The following is a 24,727-nucleotide window of genomic DNA, read 5'->3' on the forward strand; positions in this document are numbered from 1 at the left end:
TAGTAATAATTACCTGTCAGAAATTTTTTTTACTATTGACATTCATAATCAACCAGGGTCAAAATTCTACCCTGGGCTCTATTTTGTTCACACAGGGAAAATTTCGAAGGTTATTTTTATTTAGTTGGTTATTTCCTACAAAATTGATATCATTTTTTTTATTGTAGATGATTGTGGTTCAGTCGTCACTGAAATGTCTCTATAGAAGCACAAAGGTAAAATATTACACAGTAAAAGAGGAGGTTGTACACAGGGATCCCCATATCTCTATATTTCACGGCCTCATATCGGACAAAGAAATGACGCAATTACGGGAATGGGCAGACGACAAGGTAAACGTCAACATATCACCTTTTCTTGTTTCATAAGTTTTGCTAGTGTTGAAGTTTTTAAGTCAAATCAAGAGCCTCAGACCTTATAAAGTGTGCCCGGTTGGGTATTGATACTATTACAGATACCTATACAGTCTAAACTCGTTATCTCAAAATCTCTTGACTCGAAATTCCGGTTTAGTCGAATTAATTTTGTATTTTATATGTACACTTTATCATTAACATTTAAACACTTTCTAGGGTTTATACCACAACTTTTTAAAATACACACCACACACTACACACACGCTACACACTGCATACATGGGAGGCCATTCTTACATGACCCTGGCTGGTAATAGGACGTTAATTAATCAAACAAACAAACAAATAAAAATAAACAAAATCAAGGGTCAATTTCATAAACATTGCTACCTAAACGAAATTACAAAACATTTAATGGTTGTAATGGTGTAGAGTATGAAACTTTTGTAACTTAAGTTAAAATATTTGTCTTCTCCTTCTCCTATTTCTGTTAAAAAAATTGTAAGCAGTGTAGCATCTTTAAGCATTAAAATAAAATGTATATCGTTTTTGATCAGCTGAAGCAGTCGGTGACATCAGAAGAGGACAGACAATGGGCAAAGCACAGAGTCAGCCAATCGTTTGTATATCAAGTCATATATCATTTATAAAAACATAAGTCTCAATTGAAAAAAGTCTCTGAATACATATTTTGAAACAAAGTCAAGATATATTGTAATTGTGGATGTATTTACTAGTATTTGCTCTATGTCAGCTCTCAAAATATTCGCCAAGTGGCAATTATCGTGCTTCAATGGTAAAAGTTCACATGACAAAACTTGCATTTGAAGATATTTCGTGCGTAAGAGGATTTAATGAAAGTGCAAAATTCTGCTTTTTGTCCAAAAAATTATCACATAAAACAAAGTAAGCAAAGACGTTAAACTTACTTTTGGCCTTAAACATTTTTCTCAATCTGATTTAAATACAGATCCTTATTACTCCACGGTTCTTATCAAACGTAGTGGTGATATGGATCTGTATCTTATTATCATTGCATTTTTCTGTCAGACAAGGGTTTTATTTGGAGGGAAGGGTTCATGAGTGTTTCATGCAAAGAGCTACATTGTTAGTTTAAAGACGGAAGGTTGTTGCTGCTGTATTATTTATAGAATGGTGGTAGGTAGAGGAATAACAAAACCGATAAAAATGAATAAAGTAAGGTCAATTGCCAGATTGATGTCTTCTAATATTTCGTAAAACAAAACTGAGATCACAAAGGGATATTAAGGCCTAACAATGATAAATAGCTATGAGCTTCTTTACTTTTTCATTATAAACTTTGATACTGTGAGGTTTGGAAACATAAATACTAAACAACTTTGTCAGAGCTCAAGTATATTTGCATTTCTGCTTTTCCATTGTAACACGATGTACAACTGTACTTTTTGAAAACTAACAGTATCAAACTAATATTGTCACAGCCTATAATATCTGTTTACTGTCGGACGGACGGACGGACGGACGGCTGAACAGCCCATCACCTGGTAACTGAATATCTGGTTACGTATTGTTGTGATACGATCCGTTGACATCTGTCAGAAATCCTGCTATCATGACCAGAAAAGTTAAAGTCAATACCAAAGAGAGAACACTTTAAGAATTAAGACATGTTTTATTCACAGAGCTTGGAAGGGCGATAATGATGATACACTGGCAAAACTAAACCAAAGAATCCATTTAGCCACTGGTTTGAATATCGGACACAGTAACGGCAATTCATTGTTTAATCAGTATGAGGTAACATTTATATTGTAGTATCTTTTATTATTTTTTGTATTGATTTATTGATAGTTGGCCAAATCAACATACATCCAATCCTGACAATCATTTAAAAGCGATTTGAGTCTAAACATGGACATACAATTTTGCATTGGAAATTAGTATTGTATTTCAATGTGATTCACTGACTTATCTTCCCTTGTGGATATAGGTATTGATTGTGACTTAATATGTTTGCGACGTGTTTTTTCTCACAAACTGATGACGTCAAAATGGATACCTACCTGCAAGAATTCCGTTTATTTCACAAGAGCAAACTATTGTTATACTCGCATATGTGCCTACTTGTATTCGTATGTGAAACGACCCATTATATTTGTTATAACATTGCTGGTTACAGATTATAAACTATGGGCTGGGCGGAATGTATCAAATGCATTATGAGGTTCGGGTAAGTATAGAAGACTTATCAGAACTTGTTCAGGTATAAGAATACATATGTAAATGTGACAGAGAGTGCGGCCTATTTTCAAAACCGGCCTGTTTTCAAGATAAATGTGACTATACGAAATCCAAAGCTTACTTTCAAGATGGGCCCATATTCGACTTAAGCTTATTATAGAAATTATATGGAATTATTACATGAACGCAGTTGGCAACGAACATATTCTTTGTAACGCTTTAAGTTCATATTGACATATACGAAGTCAAATACAGATCATCTCTATATTTTTATCCCTGACTTGGATTCAGACAGCATAAAGCTGGTACATGTAACTACGGTCGCCGTGGTTGCTAGGTTTAGACGGCGTATACAATAATGTATACGCAAAGTCGAAGAAAAGAAAGATGTAATTATACATATCTCATAACATTTATATTTCTGCTTCAACCAAAAGGAGTATAAATCAGTTAACTTCCGCGTGTGACTTAATTTCGCAAGCTAGTAGAAATCGAGGCGAAAACTGTCGGACATGAGAACAGTAGGACCGGACGATTCTAAATCACGAAATTGAATTTCCGCGGAAGTTCGGCATTATACTTGTGGCTCGAAAAGAAGTCGTCGCGTAAATAAGTTGGTCTACAGTATTTTATTTCAGATATTGATTTGTATCCCTAAATACTGGTGATCGTTTTCTATTTAATGATTAGAAGTTATTTGTATACTCCACTTGTCATTACCACGTATTTTACATATAATGTATCACTATTGTAGCAAAACCCCCAAAAGAATATGTAAACGAATAAATTGGTTCATCATTTATAAGTTTTAATTGAATGACAGTGATATTATTATTCTGATTGATTTGCTGTTCGCAGACAAAAATCAATCCCAGGGAGTTGGACAGTGACGCAGAAGAAAGTGTTAAGCTTAAAGTCAGGACCGATATAGACAAACTAGCCACCTGGATGTTCCATGTAAGTTTAATGGTTGGTAATATACAAAGAAAAATGAAGAATCTCAACTGTCGATTAAGGAAATCCTGATTTACCTAACCTTTGACTCATGTGGAGCATCAATTCACATGTGTTTAGAGCACTTTTAATAATAGTATCATGAGTTCTTCTAACAATCGTTACAGTAGTTCTCAAAATGTTGATAACATTTGGTGAAGAACAACATATTAATTTAAAAACTTTTCTTGACTAGGATGATAACGGCATATGGAACTTAAATATTTTTTTTTAGAAATTAGAAAACTGCGTCGTCTTGTTTCAGCTAAGTTCTGCTGAGGGAGGTGCAACAGTGTTCCCGAACATTGGAGTTCGTGTACCGGCGACAAAGGTAGTACGCAAAGAGTCATATTAATCACATAATCTGCCCGATATCCAATGATTTCGCCCGTGTAATTTGTTTGCATGTGTCACTATACGACTTCTCGCCAAGGCTAGCAAAAATAACTTCGAAGATCCTTTCATAAAATCTTTTTATTACATAACTAGCCTGTCCCGCCATGTCATACGGCCATGTCATAAATATCGTAATACATGTATGTCACAATCCGACTCTATTTTATTATATTAAAGGCAAGTATATTATTTGAGTATGTGTACGGTACGACGGGTAAGTATATGTGCGTTTACGCTATGGGCTGCCATAGTCTGTAATCCACCCGGCGTGATAATGGAGAACGTGGCAATTTAGGGCAATGGAAATGCTGATGCCTATTTGTTTCGCAGGAAGCGTGAAAATACAGTCACGGTAAGTTTAATCTATCTTTCTTATCTTTCTGATTATGTATATAGTTGATGATATGAATTTACCTGTCGAAAGGTCATTTTAAACGGGTATGAATTAGTTGTTATTGTGTTAACCGGGTACGCTTTAGCACGTGCGCGAGTACTGTTTACGTTAGCTGTATAGGCATACTAGGGTTATTATATGGTTAGTTAATGCCTATGTACATGTTTATTTATTATATAAATTGTACTTATTGTATAAATAGTAAGTTTAGGGTTTATTATCGTATGTTGTAGCTTCACGTGCAAGGACTCGTTGTCCATTACAGAACAGTACGGACGCCGGGAGAGACCAGATTGGTCGGATATACACATATATCATAGAGACTGCAATAATTCGCTATGTAAGCGGCGTACCACGATTACCTGATTATGGGAGGTAAAGAGGAGGACACGAAGGAGGTGTGCTCTGTTGTGGCCTTTACGGCTAGTACAACCTGAGAGTTGTTGTCGTCGACAACACCTTCGATGGGGTTAAAGAGACAGTTCCTGGTCTCATGGAGACAGATATTACGTCATCAGGATCAGAGACATTGAATCCGGAATGTGATATTTCTGATGTTACAAAGACAGTAGGGTTGTTAGGTTAATTTTTTAGTTGTATTTAAGTATAATTTAATGTTATATTTTAAGTGTGTAAGTTTGCTTCCTGAGTGCATCACAAGAGGATGATTGTTTGGACGAGAGTGGGGTTTTATACAAGAGGCCAATGGGCCTTAACAGTCATTTGACTATTGGCACAATACAACATTAGTCATTTAAAGATTTTAGCCATTTTGACCCCTGTGACTTTGAATGAAGATCAAGGTCATTCATTTGAACACACTTGGTAGCCCTTCATCCCAGCATGTTGCAGGCCCAATATGTCAAGTATCCTGGGCCTTCTGGTTATTGAGAAGAAGTCGTTTAAAAGATTTTAGCCTATTTGACCTCTGTGACCTTAAATGAAGGTCAAGGTCATTCATTTGAACAAACTTGGTAGCCCTTAATCCCAGCATGTCTAGGGCCTAATATCAGTCCTCTGGGCCTTCTGGTTCTTGAGAAGAAGTCGTTTAAAGATTTTAGTAATTTTGACCCCTGCTACCTTTAATGAAGGTCAATGTCATTCATATGAACAAACTTGATAGCTCTTCATCCAAGCATGTAAAGGGCCCAATATCAGGTCTCTAGGCCTCTTAGTTATTCACAAGAAGTTGTTTAAACGATTTTAGCCTATTTGACCCCTGTGACCTTGAATGAAGGTCAAGGTCACTCAATTGAACAAACTTGGTAGCCCTTAATCCCAGCATGCCACAAGCTCAATATCAGTGCCCTGGGCCTTCTGGTTCTTGAGAAGAAGTCGTTTAAAGATTTTAGCCTATTTGACCCCTGTGACCTTGAATGAAGGTCAAGGTCATTCATTTGAACAAACTTGGTAGCCCTTCATCCCAGCATACTACAGGGCAAATATCAGTACCATTGGCCTTCTGGTTATTGAGAAGAAGTCGTTTGAATGAAAAGTTTACGCACGCCGGACGGCGCACGACGACGGACGGTGCATGATGACAAAAGGTCATCCTGACCCAAAAATAGAGAAATAGTAAAAAGAACCTTGTAAAGTAACTGTATATCTCATTGTATATTGCTATCATAGTGTATAATAATAATATTGTATATATGTATTTAATAAATTTGTTAATATTTTGGTTACCTGTGTGACAATTGCTTGGCTAAGTTGCAATTTTGGTAATGTGTAGTAACACTATTATGACGTGATAGGTACATGTAGTTTTGACGTCATAATATACCGGTATATATGACGTCGCATGTTGTCTCATTAGACGGAAACGTCACACTCGAATCAGATTTCTACTGTAACGTTTATATATTGACGAAAGCTTAAGTTTGACTTATGTATGTATTATTTAAAGTTATGTGATAAATAGAGTCTTATACTCGTGACTATGTGATATGATATTTATGAAATTCGTAAAATAATATGATATGCCTAACGGCTCGTGGCATACCAAATTATTGAACTCGTTCGATAAATTTCGTATCACAAAGCTACGAGTGTAAGATCATTTAAGATCCTATTGAATGATTTGGTTTAATATATTTGTGAAAAGACGGCTTCCCATTGGTGCACATCCTCGATACTCCATGGACTACTATCACTGAAGTTATATCTACCACTGGACTATCTCATGTAAAATTGAAGGAAAGAGAACTCTGTAGTCTTCAAAGGATGGCATTGCAAGCCCGTGATTTGGCAGATTATTCATCTGGAACTGTCTTCAGTTTTTCTTAGAGATAATCCAGGGGTGGACATAACATCAGTGATAGTAACCCCTGGGGTATCGAGGACGATGTTTGGAATGTGTTGCGTTATGTGTTTTGGGAGGCTCTAGTATATTCATGTTTCGTGTCTTTTTAATAGTGCAATTTTGTTTGCTATGATGGAAATACATGAACCGTGAAACAGTATTCACCTGTGCCATGCTGACACAACATTTAATGATTGACTTTTACTATAAAATCTGGTTAATTGTACCAATGTGCTTTAGCAAAAATTATGAATTCTCATCCATTTTATTGACAGCCTTTCAACCTCTTCAATTATTCATAACATTGAATTTTGTTTTGTTTATGACTCTTTATACATACTTTTCGAGCTGAGAAATGTTTTCTTTCACTTGTCCCTATACACTTACAAATTATTTAAATGCTTTTAATGAATTACAAAATTTGAATCAATCGAAATCTTCCAACAAGTAAAAAAGTGAAAACAACATAACACCAAGAATGTTTTTTTCTCTTTTAAAATAAAACATTATTGTAGTATTGCATATTTTACTCACATCGAATGTTTACAATAGATCTGTCTTTTAACGTTTTAGATAGCCAAGTTTGAACTCAAGTTTGTTTGACATACAGTCGAGCCTAACTCAGCTTGTTTGACATATAGTCGAGTATGTACTCAGTTTCTTTGACATGTGTCTTTAGTAAGGTATATTATACTTTGAACCACACGGTTTTCTCTATACCAAGATGAATTCGTCCCTTTTAAGCAAAATTATATCTGATCATATGTTACCCTTTTTTCCAATACAGGGGACAGCAGTATTTGTTATAAACATGGATCACACAGGAGACGTTGATGGAAGATTGATTACTGCAGAGTGTCCGGTCATTCTTGGATCAAAATGGAGTAAGGACTGCACATGTATCTTAAGAATCAGATTAAGAAACTTAAAGATGCTCCACCGCCGACAAAGCATAAATGATATTCATCAGTTGAACAAAAATTGGTGTTTGATCATGTATATATATGTCTAATTAACACAAAAAATAATATAAAATAATTTATTTCGCCTTTGGTGCGTGCGCAATCAGTACTTCCTTCCATATAGGATATAGTGACACGGAATTTTTTCGGGATGCAATTAATTATTTTTCATATTTTTAACTTGAAGTAAAAAAAGAAGCTCAAACTTTTCAGTGGTGGTAATGGTGTAAAGTAAGTAACTTTTGTAACTGAAGAAAAATACGAAATCGTCTGCTCCTGTTTTTGAAAGTGAAAAAATACCATTTGTCAGCGGTGGAGCATCTTTAAGAAATCAGATTAAGAAACTTAAAGATGCTCCACCGTCGACGGAACATAAACGATACTCATAATCTCATAGTTTGTGTTTAATCGTGTGTATATATGTGTCTAATTAACACAAAAAAATATACCGGTAAAATAATTTATTTCGCTTTAGGAGCATACCCACTCGGTACTCAGTTCCATATAGGACATAATGACATGGACTTTTTTCGGGACGCAATTAATTATGTTTAATATTTATATCTTCAAGTAAAATTAGAAGCCCAAACTTTTCAATGGTTGTAATGGCGTACAGTAAGTAACATTTGTAACTGAAGAAAACTACTAAATCGTCTGTTCCTTTTCTTGATAGAGAAATATACCATTTCTCAGGCGGTGTAGCATCTTTAAAGAAGTAAGTAATGTGATTGTTTTCCAGTTGATAAGTGAGATGCACTCCATCATTTTCGTTTAAATCTCCAGTCCTTCAACTGATTTTAGATGAAAAGTTTTTTTAGATTTTCTGAACAAAGTTTCTTTATATCATCCTCATAACTTTTCATTACATATCTTATTGATATATGTTAATTTTAATTATCGTATGTTAATCATAGTTAAAGACGCTACACCTCCGACGAATGGTATTTTTTTTATCTATCTCTATAAAAACCATGAGAAAATGAAAGAAGTATCTCTCTTCAGTAACAAAAGATGCTTGCTTCACACTATTACCATTAGTGAAAAGTTTGAGCTTCCTTTATTACTTCAATATACAAGTATTTAAAATACTCAATTGCATTCCGAAAAAATCTATGGAATGAGATACTGATTGCGCATACAACAAAATCAAATTAAACAAATTATTTCTTAATTAATATTTTCAATAAAAGATTAAGAATATTATAAAATTTAACAAATTATTTCATAATTAATATTTTTAATGAAAGATTAAGAATATTATAAAATTAATTTATCATAAAACTGTAATTATTATTTTGTATTTTTTAGATTTTTTGTTCATTAGTCATGTATATACATGATTAAATATCAATTATTGTGCAGATGATAGATATCATTTATGCTCTGTCGGCGGTGAAGGATCTTTAACGGTAAACGAACTACTCATCGTGTGCAATGAAAGTTCGCATATTACGCGGACGATATAAGTACATGATTTTGAAATTGTAAAAATATACCGACACAATAGTGTTTCTTCTACATACGCTTTTATAATACAGATTTTCAATTGTAGACAGCAAAATTAAATCGGCGTGAAAAAGTTATATGATAACGCGACATGACGATATTAGATCCAAAATAATTTGTTTACAGTTACACGATTTGATGTATTTGTTTATTTATTTCGTTATATTTACTCACTCTATTGTTTCTCATTTCAGCTGCAAAGAAATGGATAAGCTATGAACGCAATTACGATTTCTTCCTCCAGGATCCATGAACAATACACAATCAACGTATCAAACTTAGGCTTATTTCAATGAACCAGTATGTCATTTAGCTTATAATTAAAATGTCATTTTCAAGAAAAAGATCCAAATGGACACTATTTCATTAAATATTGTTGATAAACAAATTCACACTACGAATTTTTATATTTATGACAAAAACTAATACCGGCTGATTTAAATAAGAGATCCCAGACGGATCTTGGCGCCTAACAGAATAGTCTATGTCTGGCAATTGAAAGAGGGATCCTTTCTCCGCTTTTCAATCTCCGTCTATCAAAACGCAAGATGGCAGCCTATAGGCCATCTTGTCAATCGATCGGTCCTAAAATGCAATATGCACAACTAGGATCCTAGGGTAACCTACATATAAGATTTGAGAAGGATCCCTTCAGTAAAGCCACTCTCACACAGACTGTTCACCCTCCACCATCGATATCTGAAGAATGAAATCAGGACATTTGTGAGTTGACTCCCCTATGAGTGCATTACTAAGGGACTCTCCCTTCAATTCACCTACAAAATGTATTTACTTCTGAACAGTCGTCTTTCAAAAGATGAGAGACATAAGAACACATATTCAGTAATTGAAATAAATAAGACGAAGTGTCACAGTTTCCTTATATCAAACATCTTATGAGGCATGAATCCTCTGATGTTCACTGTTTCTCCGATAAGGGAACATTGTAGCTGGAACTCTTCACTGGCTCTCTAACAGTGATAATAAAGGAAACGTGGAAAAGGAATATCTTAGCATCACAGTAATGGCTATACATTCGTATAAAAATAATATTTTCACACACTGTTTATTAAGTCACTTTTACTGATTTATCTGTTTTAAAATAAAGATTTGTTGCATTCTCTGAGATATTGTCAATATCAACATTGTCTAGTTTGCTTTTCACTTCATCTGTAATTTTGTCAGGTAATGTATCCTCCTCCTCTTCCTCCTCCTCCTCCTTCTCTTCTACTACCTCCTCTTCTTCTCCCTCTTCCTGCCTTTTGTCCTCTTCATCATCTTCCTCCTCATCTTCATCCTCCTCTGATGAACTGTTTTCAGAAATAATACTACATATATAAGGGACTGACAATTCTGCATCTATTGTATCACACTTATTTCTAGTAATCGCAAATATCATATGTCAATTTTCTAATTCACAACTCAGATAAAATAGAAATTGATATTTCGCCTTTCCCTCCCAATCCTTTAAAATACTGTCTCATTATTTTAAAATGTTTCTGAAATTTCTTCTAGGCTTGCATTAAACCTTATCTGTGATCCAAACCGATATCTTTCAATCTGTATATTGAGGCAAAGATTTTTCTCAGATAATTCAAAGTATTCATTTCCCATTTGCTTTACGTGTTTGATTTTGACGATTCCATTACGTTTTCCATTAATTGTTATTTGGCCAGTATGATCAATATCTACAAAGAAAGTTACACAAATAATTTTGTCAGTGTGAATATATCGTACATTTATGTGTAAAGATTACATGTTATTTCAGTCATTATATTCGTCAAAAAGAACATTTAATCTGTCCAATCTTTAATATACATGTAGATTAAAGTATATTCTGAACCAGTCACGATCAATTAATAAGTTTGTTAAAGGACTAGGTATGGTAATGGTCTTTTGTGGCCCCCAAATCCGATATTTTTCAAAGTTTGTTATTTTAATATGTGAATCTTGCATTTCAAATATCAACTACATTCCTGACATATTTGATAGTGCTATTAGCTAATATAGCAGTTCTAGTTGCCATGACAACCATTTTTATTATACATAAATCATGCAAAATGTGAAAATTTTATCAAAATTGCCTTTTTCATGCAGTTTTTCATCTAGTTAACATAGAGCGCATTCTAGAACAAACTTTATATTTCTAAAAATGATGTATTCTTCGTGTCTGCTAATTCCTTTAAAATATAAAGTTTGTTCTAGGTTGTGCTCTATTGCTTTTAAAAGAAAAACTATCAAAAGATATGCCAAAATTGACCAAATTTTCAAATTTGCATAATTTATGCATAGTTACCATGGTTATACATGTATAGCAAACCATACTTTCTGTCAACAAATATATTAAGTTTTTATCAGGTGCGTATTCAATATTTCAAACGCAGCAACTTAATTTCTAAATGCTTAATTTGAAATTTGGTAGATTTAGGGGCCAAAAAGAGCCATTACCATATCTAGTCCTTTGTTTTCCTATCACACTGGATATTTGTTAATAAGCATTATTTATGCCAATATCCATGTATTCCATTGTCAGCCAGTATTTCCCTACTCTATTATATACCAGTCAGATTTATCTTACCTGTCACAGGGCCAGTCCCTGTGTAATGGACGGTTTGGGTTGTATCCCTCCAAGTCCATGTCTAAATCAGTCAAATCTATAGGAGAGTGAAATGTTTAAATGAACATTTTAGAAAATAATCACTAGGCAGAAATAATATCAATAAACTTTATGATAATAGTATAGGCATATGCGAGGTATATTTTTCGTCAGCCATTTTAAAAAAGGGCTCCATGAAATATAGTTGGAAAATGTCATCAGTATTTTCTCACTCGTTTGGGAAATAACATGTTTCTTGGGTAGGGGGGCTTATTGCTTGCAATGTATAATACATGTATGCATATTTTTGGTGGAATTAATGTGAAAGAGGAAATTTGAATCGCACGAATATTTCTATGAATATTTTCTATTAAATTAAAAAAAACAACAATATTTTGATTAAAGATGCTCAACCGTCGACAGAGCATAAATGACATTCATCATTTGAATAATAATTGGTGTTTAATTGCGTATATATATGTCTAATTAACACAAAAAATGAGGCCCAGAGGGCCTGTATCGCTCACCTGGTTTTTTGTTAGTAATTATCACAAGACTCTGACAATTAGAAAAATAAGCAAAATTGACTCCCAAAGTTTAATTTTTGAATCACAACCATACAATGATGCTATTGATACCATACAAATATGCTATCCAATACATAGGTTCAGAGACAAAGTAATTTATATGAAAATAGTAGCCTAATTGACCTTTTTGACCTCGCATCTATTGCCGTTTAAGGCCCCGGGGGTCAGCCCTATCATTTGTACAATTTCAAATCCCAACCCTATAAGGATGCTACCATTGCACTATAAGTGCTCTTCCATTCTTAGTTGCAGAGAAGAAGTCGTTTATATGGAAATAGCTAAATTGACCCCTTTTGACCCCACCCTTCAGGCCCCCGGGGGGTCAGCCCTATCATTTGCAAAATTTTGAATCAAAACCCTATAAAGATGTAACCATTGCATTATGAGCGTAATCCCATGTTAAGTTGCAGAGAAAAAGTCATATATATATGGAAATTGACCACTTTTGACCCCGCCCCTCAGGCCCCCCGGGGGTCAGCCCTATCATTTGCACAATTTTGAATCCCCACACTATAAGGATACTACCATTGTATTATGGATGCTATACCGTGCTTTGTTTCAGAGAAGAAGTCGTTTAAATGGAAATAGCCAAATTGGCCACTTTCGACCCCGCCCCTCAGGCCCCCTGGGGGTCAGCCCCATCATTTGCACAATTTTGAATCCCCACCCTATAAAGATGCCACCATTGCATTATGGGTGCTATACCATGCTTAGTTTCAGAGAAGAAGTTGTTTATATGAAAATAGCCAAATTGGCCCCTTTTGACCCCGCCCCTCAGGCCCCCCGGGGGTCAGCCACATCATTTGTACAATTTTGAATCCCCAACCTATAAAGATACTACCATTGCATTATGAGTGCTATCTCATGCTTAGTTTCAGAGAAGAAGTCGTTTATATGGAAATAGCCAAATTGACCCCATTTGACCCCGCCCCTCAGGCCCCCGGGGGGTCAGCCCCATCATTTGTACAATTTTGAATCCCCACCCTATAAGGATGCTACCATTGCATTATGGGTGCTATCCCATGCTTGGTTTCAGAGAAGAAGTCGTTTATATGGAAATAGCCAAATTGACCCCTTTTGACCCCGCCCCTCAGGCCCCCGGGGGGTCAGCCACATCATTTGTACAATTTTTAATCCCCACCCTATAACGATACTACCATTGCATTATGAGTGCTATCTCATGCTTAATTTCAGAGAAGAAGTCGTTTATATGGAAATAGCCAAATTGACCCCATTTGACCCCGCCCCTCAGGCCCCCCGGGGGTCAGCCCCATCATTTGTACAATTTTGAATCCCCACCCTATAAGGATGCTACCATTGCATTATGGATGCTATCCCATGCTTGGTTTCAGAGAAGAAGTCGTTTATATGGAAATAGCCAAATTGACCCCTTTTGGCCCCGCCCCTCAGGCCCCTGGGGGGTCAGCCCCATCATTTGTACAATTTTGAATCCCCACCCTATAAGGATGCTACCATTGCATTATGGGTGCTATCCCATGCTTGGTTTCAGAGAAGAAGTCGTTTATATGGAAATAGCCAAATTGACCCCTTTTGGCCCCGCCCCTCAGGCCCCTGGGGGGTCAGCCCTATCATTTGTACAATTTTCAGTTAGTAACCCATAAGGATGCTACCAGTCAAGTTTTGTTGAAATCCGACCAGCGGTTATGGAGAAGAAGTCGATTGTTGACGGACGGACGGACGGACGGACGACGGACGACGGACGACGGACGACGGACGACGGACGACGGACGCCGGACGCCACGGTATGGCATAAGCTCACCTTGGTCCTTCGGACCAGGTGAGCTAAAAAAAAAATGATATAAAATAATATATATTGCCTTTGGTGCATGCGCAATCAGTACTTCATTCTATATAGGATATAGTGACACGGATTTTTTTCGGGATGCAATTAATTATTTTACATATTTTTAACTTGAAGTAAAATTAGAAGCTCAAAATTTTCAATGGTGGTAATGGTGTAAAGTAAGTAACTTTTGTAATTGAAGAAAAATACTAAAACGTCTGCTCTTGTTTTTGATAGTGAAAAAATACAGTTTGTCAGCGGTGGAGCATCTTTAATGTTTAGTTGTAAGTACTTTGGTCATATAACATTTTAATTAACGTTTTTTTGAAAAAATCAAAAACCGAAATTTGGAAACGACGGAGTAATTGGAAATGGCATAGCATTAAATGGGACCCTGTGAATGTTTGTAACTTTCCACAACTAAAAGCTACTTTTTGTAAGACTTCAACTTTATTCAGAATATTCCAATTTCATGTCATAATAATGATACTGGTAATAAATATCTTTTGAAATCATACATAAGGTTCTCTGGACTCTAATTACTGTAACAGTAAATCTTTAATTGGTTAGGTTGGGAATAATAATTAAAATACAAATCCTGATTATAATTCTGTTTGATAAAGGATCTAACAACATACCATTAGGGGTCATATTCTGGTGACCTTTCGAATCGGCCAATGAAATTGCTGCTTCCAGAATCTTAGACATGAATTCAGTGGATGAAATAGTTTGAAAGAGCTATCAGAATTATTTTTGTATACATATTCATCACAGAGCACAACAAAGCTAGCCTAAATGTTACTGTATGCTCGGATGAAATGTTGATTTCAATTGATATATAGCTAGGGGTAGAAAATGCAATTGATCTGAAGTGCAAGTGGTATAAAGGTCAGTAGAATGTGACCCTTATGGGATGTTGTCAGATCCTCTATCATAAGGATCTGTATTTAAATCAGAATGTAAATGTACAAACCTGTGTTTTTTTGTGATCTCCTTTCTTCTTCTATCTTATCCAAGTATTCCTGCTGGGCGAGGACAACAGCAGCGCCATCTACACACGCTGCGTACAATGACAATAGCTCTTTGTTTACTTTATAGAACGAGCTACCCCACTTAAACTTTGCTAGCAGCACCTCACCTAGTTCCTCAAAACCTACAAAATAAATGTCATCAGTTAAGTCATATTTATTATCTGTCATTGGCACATCACAGCTAAATATTCAACTGACAAACCTTCCTTAGTGACCACCTTTACATAAAGACCACCTTGTTATGAAGACCACTTTGTTGAGGTTCCAAATAACCATTTTATACCTATGTATTGTTTAGATGGGTTCTGTGGTGTTTCAATTTCATTAGGTAATGATTTAAGATGTAGGAACAGGATTCCAATTAAGGTATACTTAAAATCAAGTTCCATGCACAATTTGTACTAAGAATCAAATATCTGTAGTAATAGAACCCTAAGACAAAAAAGTATCAAAAATTGACCTTGTTTACAAAAATGGTAGTTTGTGATACTACTCGGCATTCGGCACAAATGAAATGGGATGATTAGTTTTCACATTGTCAAAACATGTATAATGTGACTTTATGTACTGACAGCAAGCATGCTTCAGCGAGATGATATGATGATGCAACACACATTAATTTCCCCAGTCTTAAAAATCACAAACACAGTCACGACATGCCACACATGCAAAGGATGTTGTTCTTTTATTACTGTATAGATGCTAATATCTGTGTGGGCTTTATTTTCGCTCAATCCACAGATTCACCTAAATTTGCAAAATTTAATACCTGGCAAAACTTTTCATGGCTTTACATTTCAACCTCTGTCAGTGAATGACACTTACCAAGGGTACAAAAATATTCACAAAAATAATTCCCCATGAATAATTTCCAAAAAGTAAATCACAAAATTTTACACCTACAGCATTTTAAAACAGCTATACAATACCTTAACTGTAATTAAGATGTTGAGCATGATCAGCCAACCAATTTTGATATCCTAACGGGAAACAATGAAATTATGATTCTGAATTTTTTTCAAAGTTGTCCCCTATCAACCTACAACTCATTGTGTAAGGAACCATTAACTTGTTTTACTAATTTCCTGGCAGGGGTTTTAATCTGTCATGAAACTTAGGATAATCAAAGTATGTACCTGTGATATACAGAGCAGCTGCATACGCCTCCACACAAGACAGAGTACACGGCTTGCCATAGTTTATTGGGTTTGTAGCAATAAGGTAAGGCAGCAGACGTGGGTAGCCTCCCTTCATCTTGTCAAATGGTGTTTCTTCAAGCTTTGCCCAGGAACAGTCAACAACTGCCAGACCATAATTCATAATGATGCTTCTGTAAACATGCAAGCATAATTCATTATGTTATTAGACAGAACTAACTTGATATAACAATGTTTCTTAAATCAATACAGTACACGTTTAGCTAGTTATTTCCACAATTTTACAATTATACTATATACATTGTCATATGATATTTACATCTATTAGGTGGCTGTTGTAATGAGACATTGCTTATTGTAATGGTTTTGAAATATATAACACTATATAACATATAAAAACAGATATTTAGAAAATGATGATGTTACTGTATTTATTAATATAGCTCACAGAAGGTAACCATATACGATAGCAGTGATTTTTCTCCTTATATAACTGGGGTCGGTAAACGACCCAATTCCCAATGCCTAACCCCCCCCCCCCTTTTTTTTTCCCCAATTACGATGAAAAATTCCTAAATCAAATCTCTGAAAAACAAACAAAACTGAAAAGCTCTCCCCTCGTTGTTTAATCTAAAACAAACTACTCTGAAACTGTAGTTATGGCCGTCACCTTTTGATAAAATGAAACAGTTTACTGTTTTACAATATCTAATCACTTATTATACCATGTTCAGTAATGGGTAACTTTTTTCCAAAACTGCTCTTTTTGCGATTAAAAATAATTTGTTACAAGAACTCAAAATACCCTGAAAAGTCACTGGATGTATGAAAAATGCTTTGAACTATGAAATATTTTACTGGCTTGAGTATCATATAAAGTCAACCACCCTACCCATTACATGTATTAAAGCTAATTTTTTTTCTTTTTTTTTTCTTTTCATTTCTTTACTTTCTTACAACTAATGTAATATAAGTATTATCATTTATGCAGGTTAGAGGTCTTTTATTCCCAATAATTGTGGTTTAACTTATCTACAATTAGTAATATCTTCAGGCTTCAGGCAGACTTATAAAGCTAGAAGTCTTTTACTCCTCATTATAAATGTGGTTTGGTTTATTTGATATTTAAAGAAAATGTAAAAATCAAAGTTGAAACCTTCAATAACATAACAGTTTACAATTTTTTCTGCTTAAGGTAGCTCCATACTTTTGGGAAAACCCATGTCATTTTTTTCTAACAGGTCTTATTTTCTTGCATTTTTCATGTAGATTTCAAATCTGTAAAGATAAATGGGTGTTCTCGAACTACTTTTTGAGATATTTGAGCTTGAAATATACCATCCATGCAAATTTGCTGACCGAAAATAGAAAAATTCATAAAATTATGTTTTCTGTAATATAAGGGTGAATGTAGTCTCGATCCTGTTGATTTTTTGTCCTAAATTTCTTACGATAGAACAATATACAAAACTATTTTATTTTTACAAATGCTAACTATTTTTTGTTATTTCCCAGGACCGTTTCTATACGTAATTATCATGTTTTGCCATATTTTCGCCCGTAAAAAATCAATGAATAGGCCAAAAAGGAAATGAAAACCCATGTCAATTTCACAATATTTGTATATATGCCCAAGGTAATATGTTTTTCAAATATCATATAAAAACACGGGGTCCTCGATCAAAATTTCATAATTTTGTAAGCTTGAAGTTTGTAACTCGCAACCCTACCCCCATTTCATCCAGTGCTAAGATGGGTTATATTTGACTATTTTTTGAAAATCATGACGCAAAAAAACATTCCACATCAGTTCATACGTTTTTGTGATATTATATCTGGTTTATGTCTGTTTGTTTTTATGATTTTCTCCAAATTGTGTGTTTAAAGGAAATCCATATGCCATTTTTTTAGAATTCCGGAATTTCGGTCCGGCCGGGTCCCCTCTTATGATTTATAGCGACGAACGGCACTTCCGGTGTTTAAAAATCCATTCCCATTTACGACAGGGACTGCAAAAACCTCAGAGATAGCATATAATTTTCTCTTCACTGCTTTTATTTGATTTATTTAATGATTTTAAACATTCAATATTATATGTAGACAATTTTCACCTATTGAAGAAATATCCAAGTGTGATGTCGTGGCGTATCGGAAACCATTCTGGAATTCAAAACAACCTCCGCAACTTCCGGTATAGCGTCATATGAATTGGCGCGATTTTCAAAAGTATGGACCTACCTTAAAGATGCTCCACCGCAAACATATGGTAATTTTTTCCCTATCAAAAACAGGAGCACATTAGTATTTTTCTTCAGTAACAAAAGTTACTTATTTTAAACCATTACCACCATTTGAGCTTCTAATTTAACTTTAATATAAAAATTAAAAATAATTAATTGCATCCCAAAAAACATCTGTAGCGCTATGTCCTATATGGAATGAAGTACTGATTGTGCATGCACCAAAAGCAAAATAGATTATTTTATATTATGTGTTGTCTTAATTAGACATATTTATACACGATTAAACACCAATTATTGTTAACATGATGAGTATCGTTTATGCTCTGTGGGCAGTGGAGCATCTTTAAAGTGTTAAAGTTGTATTGCTGCTAATTTCACTGTAACGATATGTAACTTAAACATTTGATATTTAAACATTGACATGTAACTTGATGATTTAGCTCCCCAAAAGCATATGTCGGCCTATAAGAGAGCCGAAATCTAGGAATCATATATTCCTGGTTTTGAATAAAGCGCCTTCAATCACCGCCATGTTCAGTGACTTCGGGTTTTGTCGGATTCCTAATCGTATCACGTGACTGACGTTCGACACAACCTGCACGTGGTGAGCCAGGTAACTAGCGTAAGCACACATGTGTTTGTTTACGTTTTCCTTCTGGCCTATATGAGCAAATCATGCTGGTATATATGTCCACAGATTGAGTATTTGAAACATCCAATTTACACATTACCGTAAAATGTTGTGTGTATCAAATATTGTAATGTGCGAGCATTATTTTCTTTGTAGATAGAGTCTGATAAGTTTGACCACATGTTTTGTTTATGAAAAATTGTTGATATTTTCTCTTGGTTTCACAACTCTCGTTTTACTTCGAGATTGTCGCGACAATGTTCGGAAGAGTTCGGAATGATTCGGCATCTTTCGAGCCTATTTTTCACGTGTACACGTTAATAAGATTTTTTACTTTTGTAATTAAAGATACTCCCAGTGCTGCAACTTTATAAAAAGTGGTAAAATTAGAAAGTTTAAACCTCAGGCAAACAGAGAAAAATATATATAACACTTAAATAGTTTTCACTATGACCAAAAGAACGAAAGTTATAGACCATACAACTTTAATAGCTGGGGTCAGAGGTAAAAACTAGGGTAGCTAGGGGTACCTGAAACAAATAAAAACATAAGCTTAAAATGTAATACTGTACCTGTCCTCAGCTGAAACGCACTTCTTTCCCAATGGTGACAGAATTAGGCCATTAAATTTCTGTTTAAGACTTAATGTTCGAACATATCCCAGGCGACCAAGTTTACGGCCACTGCATTTTTTGGGGTCACACTGTTCCAAGTCCCACATAGCAAGACTAAATGGAAATTTGCCTTCTGCAGCTTCTTCTGAAAATAGAAATGTATGATTCCCCAAATACAAATCAGAGGGCACATCTTTCTAATTAACTGAAAATATTATGATGTAATCCTTTGTTTTGTATGCAATTAAATGATCTACTGCTAAGAAAAATTTTATTGATATGATCTACAGAAAAAAAAGATATCCTTGAAAAAACATAATTATTAAATAACAATGGCACTATACATAAATATACAAAATAATAGAGAATTTATTTAATGTTGAATATTAAATAACAAGATAGCATTAACACTATAATGGTATTATTGCAACAAATATAATCACTATATTTCTGATTGTACATTAATTACTGTATTCAAACCAATAGGCATCAAGCGCATTTAAAAAATTGAAAAAAATGAAAAGGGCTTTAATAAGAAAAAATTATTGCAAACCTATGCAAGAATTAATTTTGGTCTTAACTTATGACTGGGCATTTGAAATTGAGGCCTAAAAAGGGGAAGGGCGCTTTTAGGGATATGGACGCTTATTAGGTCGAATACAGTATGTTTGGTTATATTTGCACGATGTAGACTCCCCTGAACAGTGCTCGAACAAAAAACACGGATTTTGGCTGTTAAAATCAAAATAGTACGCAATGGTTGAAGTTTGTGCTATTTTGACTTAGGACAGACTTACATGTATGGCGAATATTTTCAACAAAATTAAAATCTAGTACACATGTTGGTAAGTTTACAACAGCAAGTCAAAGATTACTGTCAAAATGGCGGAAATTGCAAAGAAAGGACTAGTCCTCGAACACCCCAATGAAAAAAAATAAACATTGTATTTATGAAAGGTTTTCTACCTATTCTGGTCTATTTAGATCTCTATATCTCAAAACAACAACAAAAACTATTTTCTAAATCCACAACCTGTTCATTTTCGACAAAAAACAAAGTAAACTATTTCGTTGGTATTAATACACCGGAAATCATGGATTAACAAGCGTTTTAACGGGACGGAAAGTGAACCAAAATTGAAAAATTAACATTTTACTGTTACTTAGACCAAAAGCATATTGCAAACGGAAAAAGGAAAGATGTTTTGCTTTGATTTTAACATAATTCAATATATTTTTAGAATACTCTTTATGCGATGTTATTTATTTTGGCGATCGTAAATTATGTGATTTGCCGTCAGAAGTCGTGTGCTCATATTCAAATTACGTAACTAGTTAGAGAACTTTTCTTTCTGGCAGAAGAAAAGTGTCAACACATATCACAATTATCATGCACCATAAACAAAAGAATCGACAGATTTTAGAAATGAGAAGCTAAAAATAAAGTAAGTATTCGAGCACTGTCCTATTCGAGCACTGGTAAGGTGAGTCTAATCTATTATAGCTAGCTACCAAGGGCCTGTGACATGTCTTCTAGAAAGCCAGTCTCATCCATCTTTCTCTGTCGTTGCTTTGAGCGATCATGTTTGTATGAACCTTTTCCTTTTGTTCGGTGTTGATTTTTTTTATGATGAGCCATGTTACCTAAAATATAAAATATACATCCTGTACATATAAGCTGTATATAAAATCATATAATGAAAGGTAAGTTGCTGTTGCAAATGATGATGATGTCACAAATGATGATGATGATGTAGATATACTGCTGCTTTTGACGAAAAGTCAGTCAGACGACAATATCTTTTCCGCTACAAAAGTAGCAAAAATATATCACCTTCAAGTTCTACACGATATACAGTAAAACCCTGTTATATCGTCACCTTCTGTTTCCCTAGAATTTGGCGAATAACAAGTTTGGCGGTATATCGGATTTATAACCTTGATGATTAGCTAATCATGCTGTGACCAACTACAGTCAGTTCTTCGGAGTTGTGCTGAAACAGACTTTCTAGTCAATCTGTGTACTGTACGGCCACTTCGTATATGTATTTTGTAATATGAATAGTTCCAAAATTAAACTGATATCAGAGTTAATTTCGATAGTAGTAATGGGACTCCTACACACAACAAAACATTTCCAATATAGAAAAAGTTAAAAGACGAGCAGCAAGGTATGTCATAAACAATTATAGAAAAACGGACATTGTAACAGACATGATAAATACTCTCAACTGGCCACTACTGTCACAAAGGCGTCTAAAATTTCGCCTTATAATTTTCTACAAACTCATCCACTGTCACTTAGCAGTTCCTACAATCAACACTCTCGTCCCTATCATCAGTAACACATGCAAAGCAAACAACCAAAATTTCGCCAGATATCCACTTCTACTGACATTCTCAAATGGTCTTTCTTTCCGCACACTATGATCCAATGGAACGCCCTTCCTGCTTCCATTGTTGACACTCCTACTGTAGATTCATTCCGAGATCAGCTGACACCAGCTGTTCTCACATCTCTCCACTATTAACTTCGTACCTTGTATACAGTTTTACATATATATTTGAAAATAACAAAAAAATTTAATAAGTTTTTAAATTCTGCATCCCCCCACGCACTCCAGGTAATCTTCTTTGTCAAGAAGGTCTGGTGATATTGAAAGAAGAAGAAGAATTCAATAAATATGTCAGCTTTAAAGATGCTCCACCGCTGACAAATGGTATTTTTTCACTATCAAAAACAGTAGCAGACGATTTAGTATTTTTCTTCAGTTAAAAAAGATACTTACTTTACACCATGCATTACCACCATTGAAAAGTTTGAGCTTCTAATTTTACTTCAAGTTCACAATATGAAAAATAATTAATTGCATCCCGAAAAAATTCCGTGGCACTATATCCTATATGGAATGAAGCACTGATTGCTCATGCACAAAAGGCGAAATAAATTATTTTATATTATTTTTTGTGTTAAATAGGCATATATATACACAACTAAACACCAATTATTGTTTAAATGATTAATATCATTTATGCTCTGTCGGCGGTGGAGCATCTTTAAGTGTGTAAAATATTAAGAACGTATGCAGCTCTCTACGCGGCCGAAGGCAATAACACGTGTGTGAGCATATAGATTCCAATACATGTACATTCCATTATCCCTTAGACTTTGAAATCGTGTCCCGCGGGAAAAGTTTCGCACCTCCATGAAGGCAGCCATGTTTTAGTTCTCGTTATCAGCACGAGGAGATTTGAAATTTTCTCATAGACAAAGCGTGTCATCTAGCTGGATCCACTTTTAAATTACTGTAAGTGGTTTTAGATGACTACGACAAATAAAAGAATGACACAATAAATGTACTGGTCAAATTGATATACTGTCTGTGTGTTGTCAAGCGCACGGCACCGTCAGCCATGACTTCCAATCGGACTTCATCGGGCCTTTCCAGCAAGCACGGAAAAACAAGAATGCCCGAGGAGTTCCGATTGCCGTGCAGTCAGGAAGTTTGGTTCAAAAGATGACGGCACATATTCCCGCGCAATTTTGATAGACGGCATATTGCCAAGCTTTCCGCCTTTGAGAGAAACAAGATGGAAAGAAAACAGAACTATTCCAGTTGAATATTTCTTTCTTACCTGTATATATGACGACTGTTAATATATTGCTAGACATAAAACATCCATCAATAGTGTTGAAGAATAGCATTTAATAAAAATCATTGATCGGACTACAAGTTGGAACAGTTTTAATCTCGTTCTGGGGTTATAATCCTAACTATATTTACTTTTTTTACATACATGTAGCTGCGCTCTTCTGAGGCTTTGCCTTAAATTCATATTATCATTATTAAATATTAGCGCTTTATAAGAGCCGTTAAATAGATATCAAAATGTAATCACCATGATTTTGTCCATTCCCTTTCGCAACAATAAAATATACCAGTCATTAAATTGTGGTATAATATATATAAATGATAAGAATTTTAGAGTTTGAAAGTTGGACTAATATATAATTACCTACATATATCTTTCAAGTATATTACATTGTGTAGGTCAAGCACATGTGTTTCTTATTTACAATAGTATATGTACGTACATGTAAAGTCTATTGGAAACCAACCTCTGTTAGGGTCATTGTATTGCTACTAATTACATAGCCATGTTATCATTTATGTTACATGATAAGTTCTAATGAGTAAACATGTTTCCCTACGTAATACAGCATCTACGTTGGGTCAACTGTTCCAGGTATTGGCTTTCATACCGAAATATTGACATATGTTATCCCGATGTACTGCTATATTAACTCGCCAATAATCTCTGTATAGAGTCGATTCCTAAGACTCCAATAAACGTTATCGTACCATTCACTGAATCTGCGTTGGAGAGTTCTACATCTACATTTCCTCAACATACATTTATACGAGATTATAAACATCATAAAATTAGTGAGTCACAAATTTGTATTTTTACAGAACTCATCATGATCAACTACCTGTAAATTACGTATTACAAATATCAGTGACAGTCATGCTGTATTTCTCTCGGGTCGTCCAGAAATTCGATTCCTATGTAATCACCTGTATGAACTTCTCCGAGTACTTCTATAATCCAAGATCTAATTGATCAGGTGTGACTATTCATAGATAGGCCAAGATACACAACATGTTTGTTTAAACGTGGATTGCACATGGGGGCAGCCATTAAAGTAAAGCTATCATCGAGCGTATTTAATTAGTTTCGTATTTTTAGTTTTATAGAAATGAAGAATGTGTGTTAATTGTTGAAAGATACATATACATGTTTCAACAAAATTATCAACACTTCATTGTTATGTTATAAACGAAAACAATGGAGTCATCTATCATTTACGTTATCTACTAATCCGGATAAATATTCCGATTCCATATCCTTTTACGGAAATTAGTACAT

The 24,727-nt window shown here is 34.7% G+C and overlaps 2 protein-coding genes across 5 annotated transcripts in view; one reads left to right on the top strand and one right to left on the bottom strand.

Annotated features, from left to right (window-relative positions):
- LOC138335080 (prolyl 4-hydroxylase subunit alpha-1-like) overlaps nt 1-9,524 on the top strand; it is a 24,182-nt gene extending 14,658 nt beyond the window's left edge. Inside the window, exons 6-13 of the mRNA XM_069283989.1 lie at nt 168-332; nt 914-975; nt 2,021-2,135; nt 2,518-2,568; nt 3,438-3,536; nt 3,838-3,903; nt 7,452-7,548; nt 9,327-9,524. Of these exons, the coding sequence (XP_069140090.1) occupies nt 168-332; nt 914-975; nt 2,021-2,135; nt 2,518-2,568; nt 3,438-3,536; nt 3,838-3,903; nt 7,452-7,548; nt 9,327-9,385 (714 nt within the window). The 3' untranslated portion in view covers nt 9,386-9,524. The remainder of the gene's footprint in view (nt 1-167; nt 333-913; nt 976-2,020; nt 2,136-2,517; nt 2,569-3,437; nt 3,537-3,837; nt 3,904-7,451; nt 7,549-9,326) is intronic.
- On the bottom strand, nt 9,136-24,528 carry LOC138335078 (18S rRNA aminocarboxypropyltransferase-like). Of its 4 annotated transcripts, none has more exons than XM_069283987.1 (7): nt 24,376-24,528; nt 21,308-21,439; nt 19,754-19,937; nt 16,287-16,480; nt 15,093-15,272; nt 11,711-11,786; nt 9,136-10,442 (listed from the first exon to the last, which is right to left on the bottom strand). In XM_069283987.1, the coding sequence occupies exons 2-7, from the start codon at nt 21,432-21,434 to the stop codon at nt 10,202-10,204; spliced, it is 1,002 nt and encodes a 333-aa protein (XP_069140088.1). In that variant the 5' UTR covers nt 21,435-21,439; nt 24,376-24,528; the 3' UTR covers nt 9,136-10,201. The 4 variants fall into 4 exon arrangements, with proteins under 4 accessions (XP_069140088.1, XP_069140086.1, XP_069140087.1 ...); XM_069283985.1 differs by having other exon boundaries at nt 19,754-19,940; XM_069283986.1 differs by having other exon boundaries at nt 19,754-19,940; nt 24,291-24,505.
- Between the last annotated feature and the right edge of the window lie 199 nt (nt 24,529-24,727).

This window comes from Argopecten irradians, chromosome 11 (genome assembly GCF_041381155.1).
Source record: "Argopecten irradians isolate NY chromosome 11, Ai_NY, whole genome shotgun sequence".
In the NCBI taxonomy this organism is placed as follows: Eukaryota; Metazoa; Mollusca; class Bivalvia; order Pectinida; family Pectinidae; genus Argopecten; species Argopecten irradians.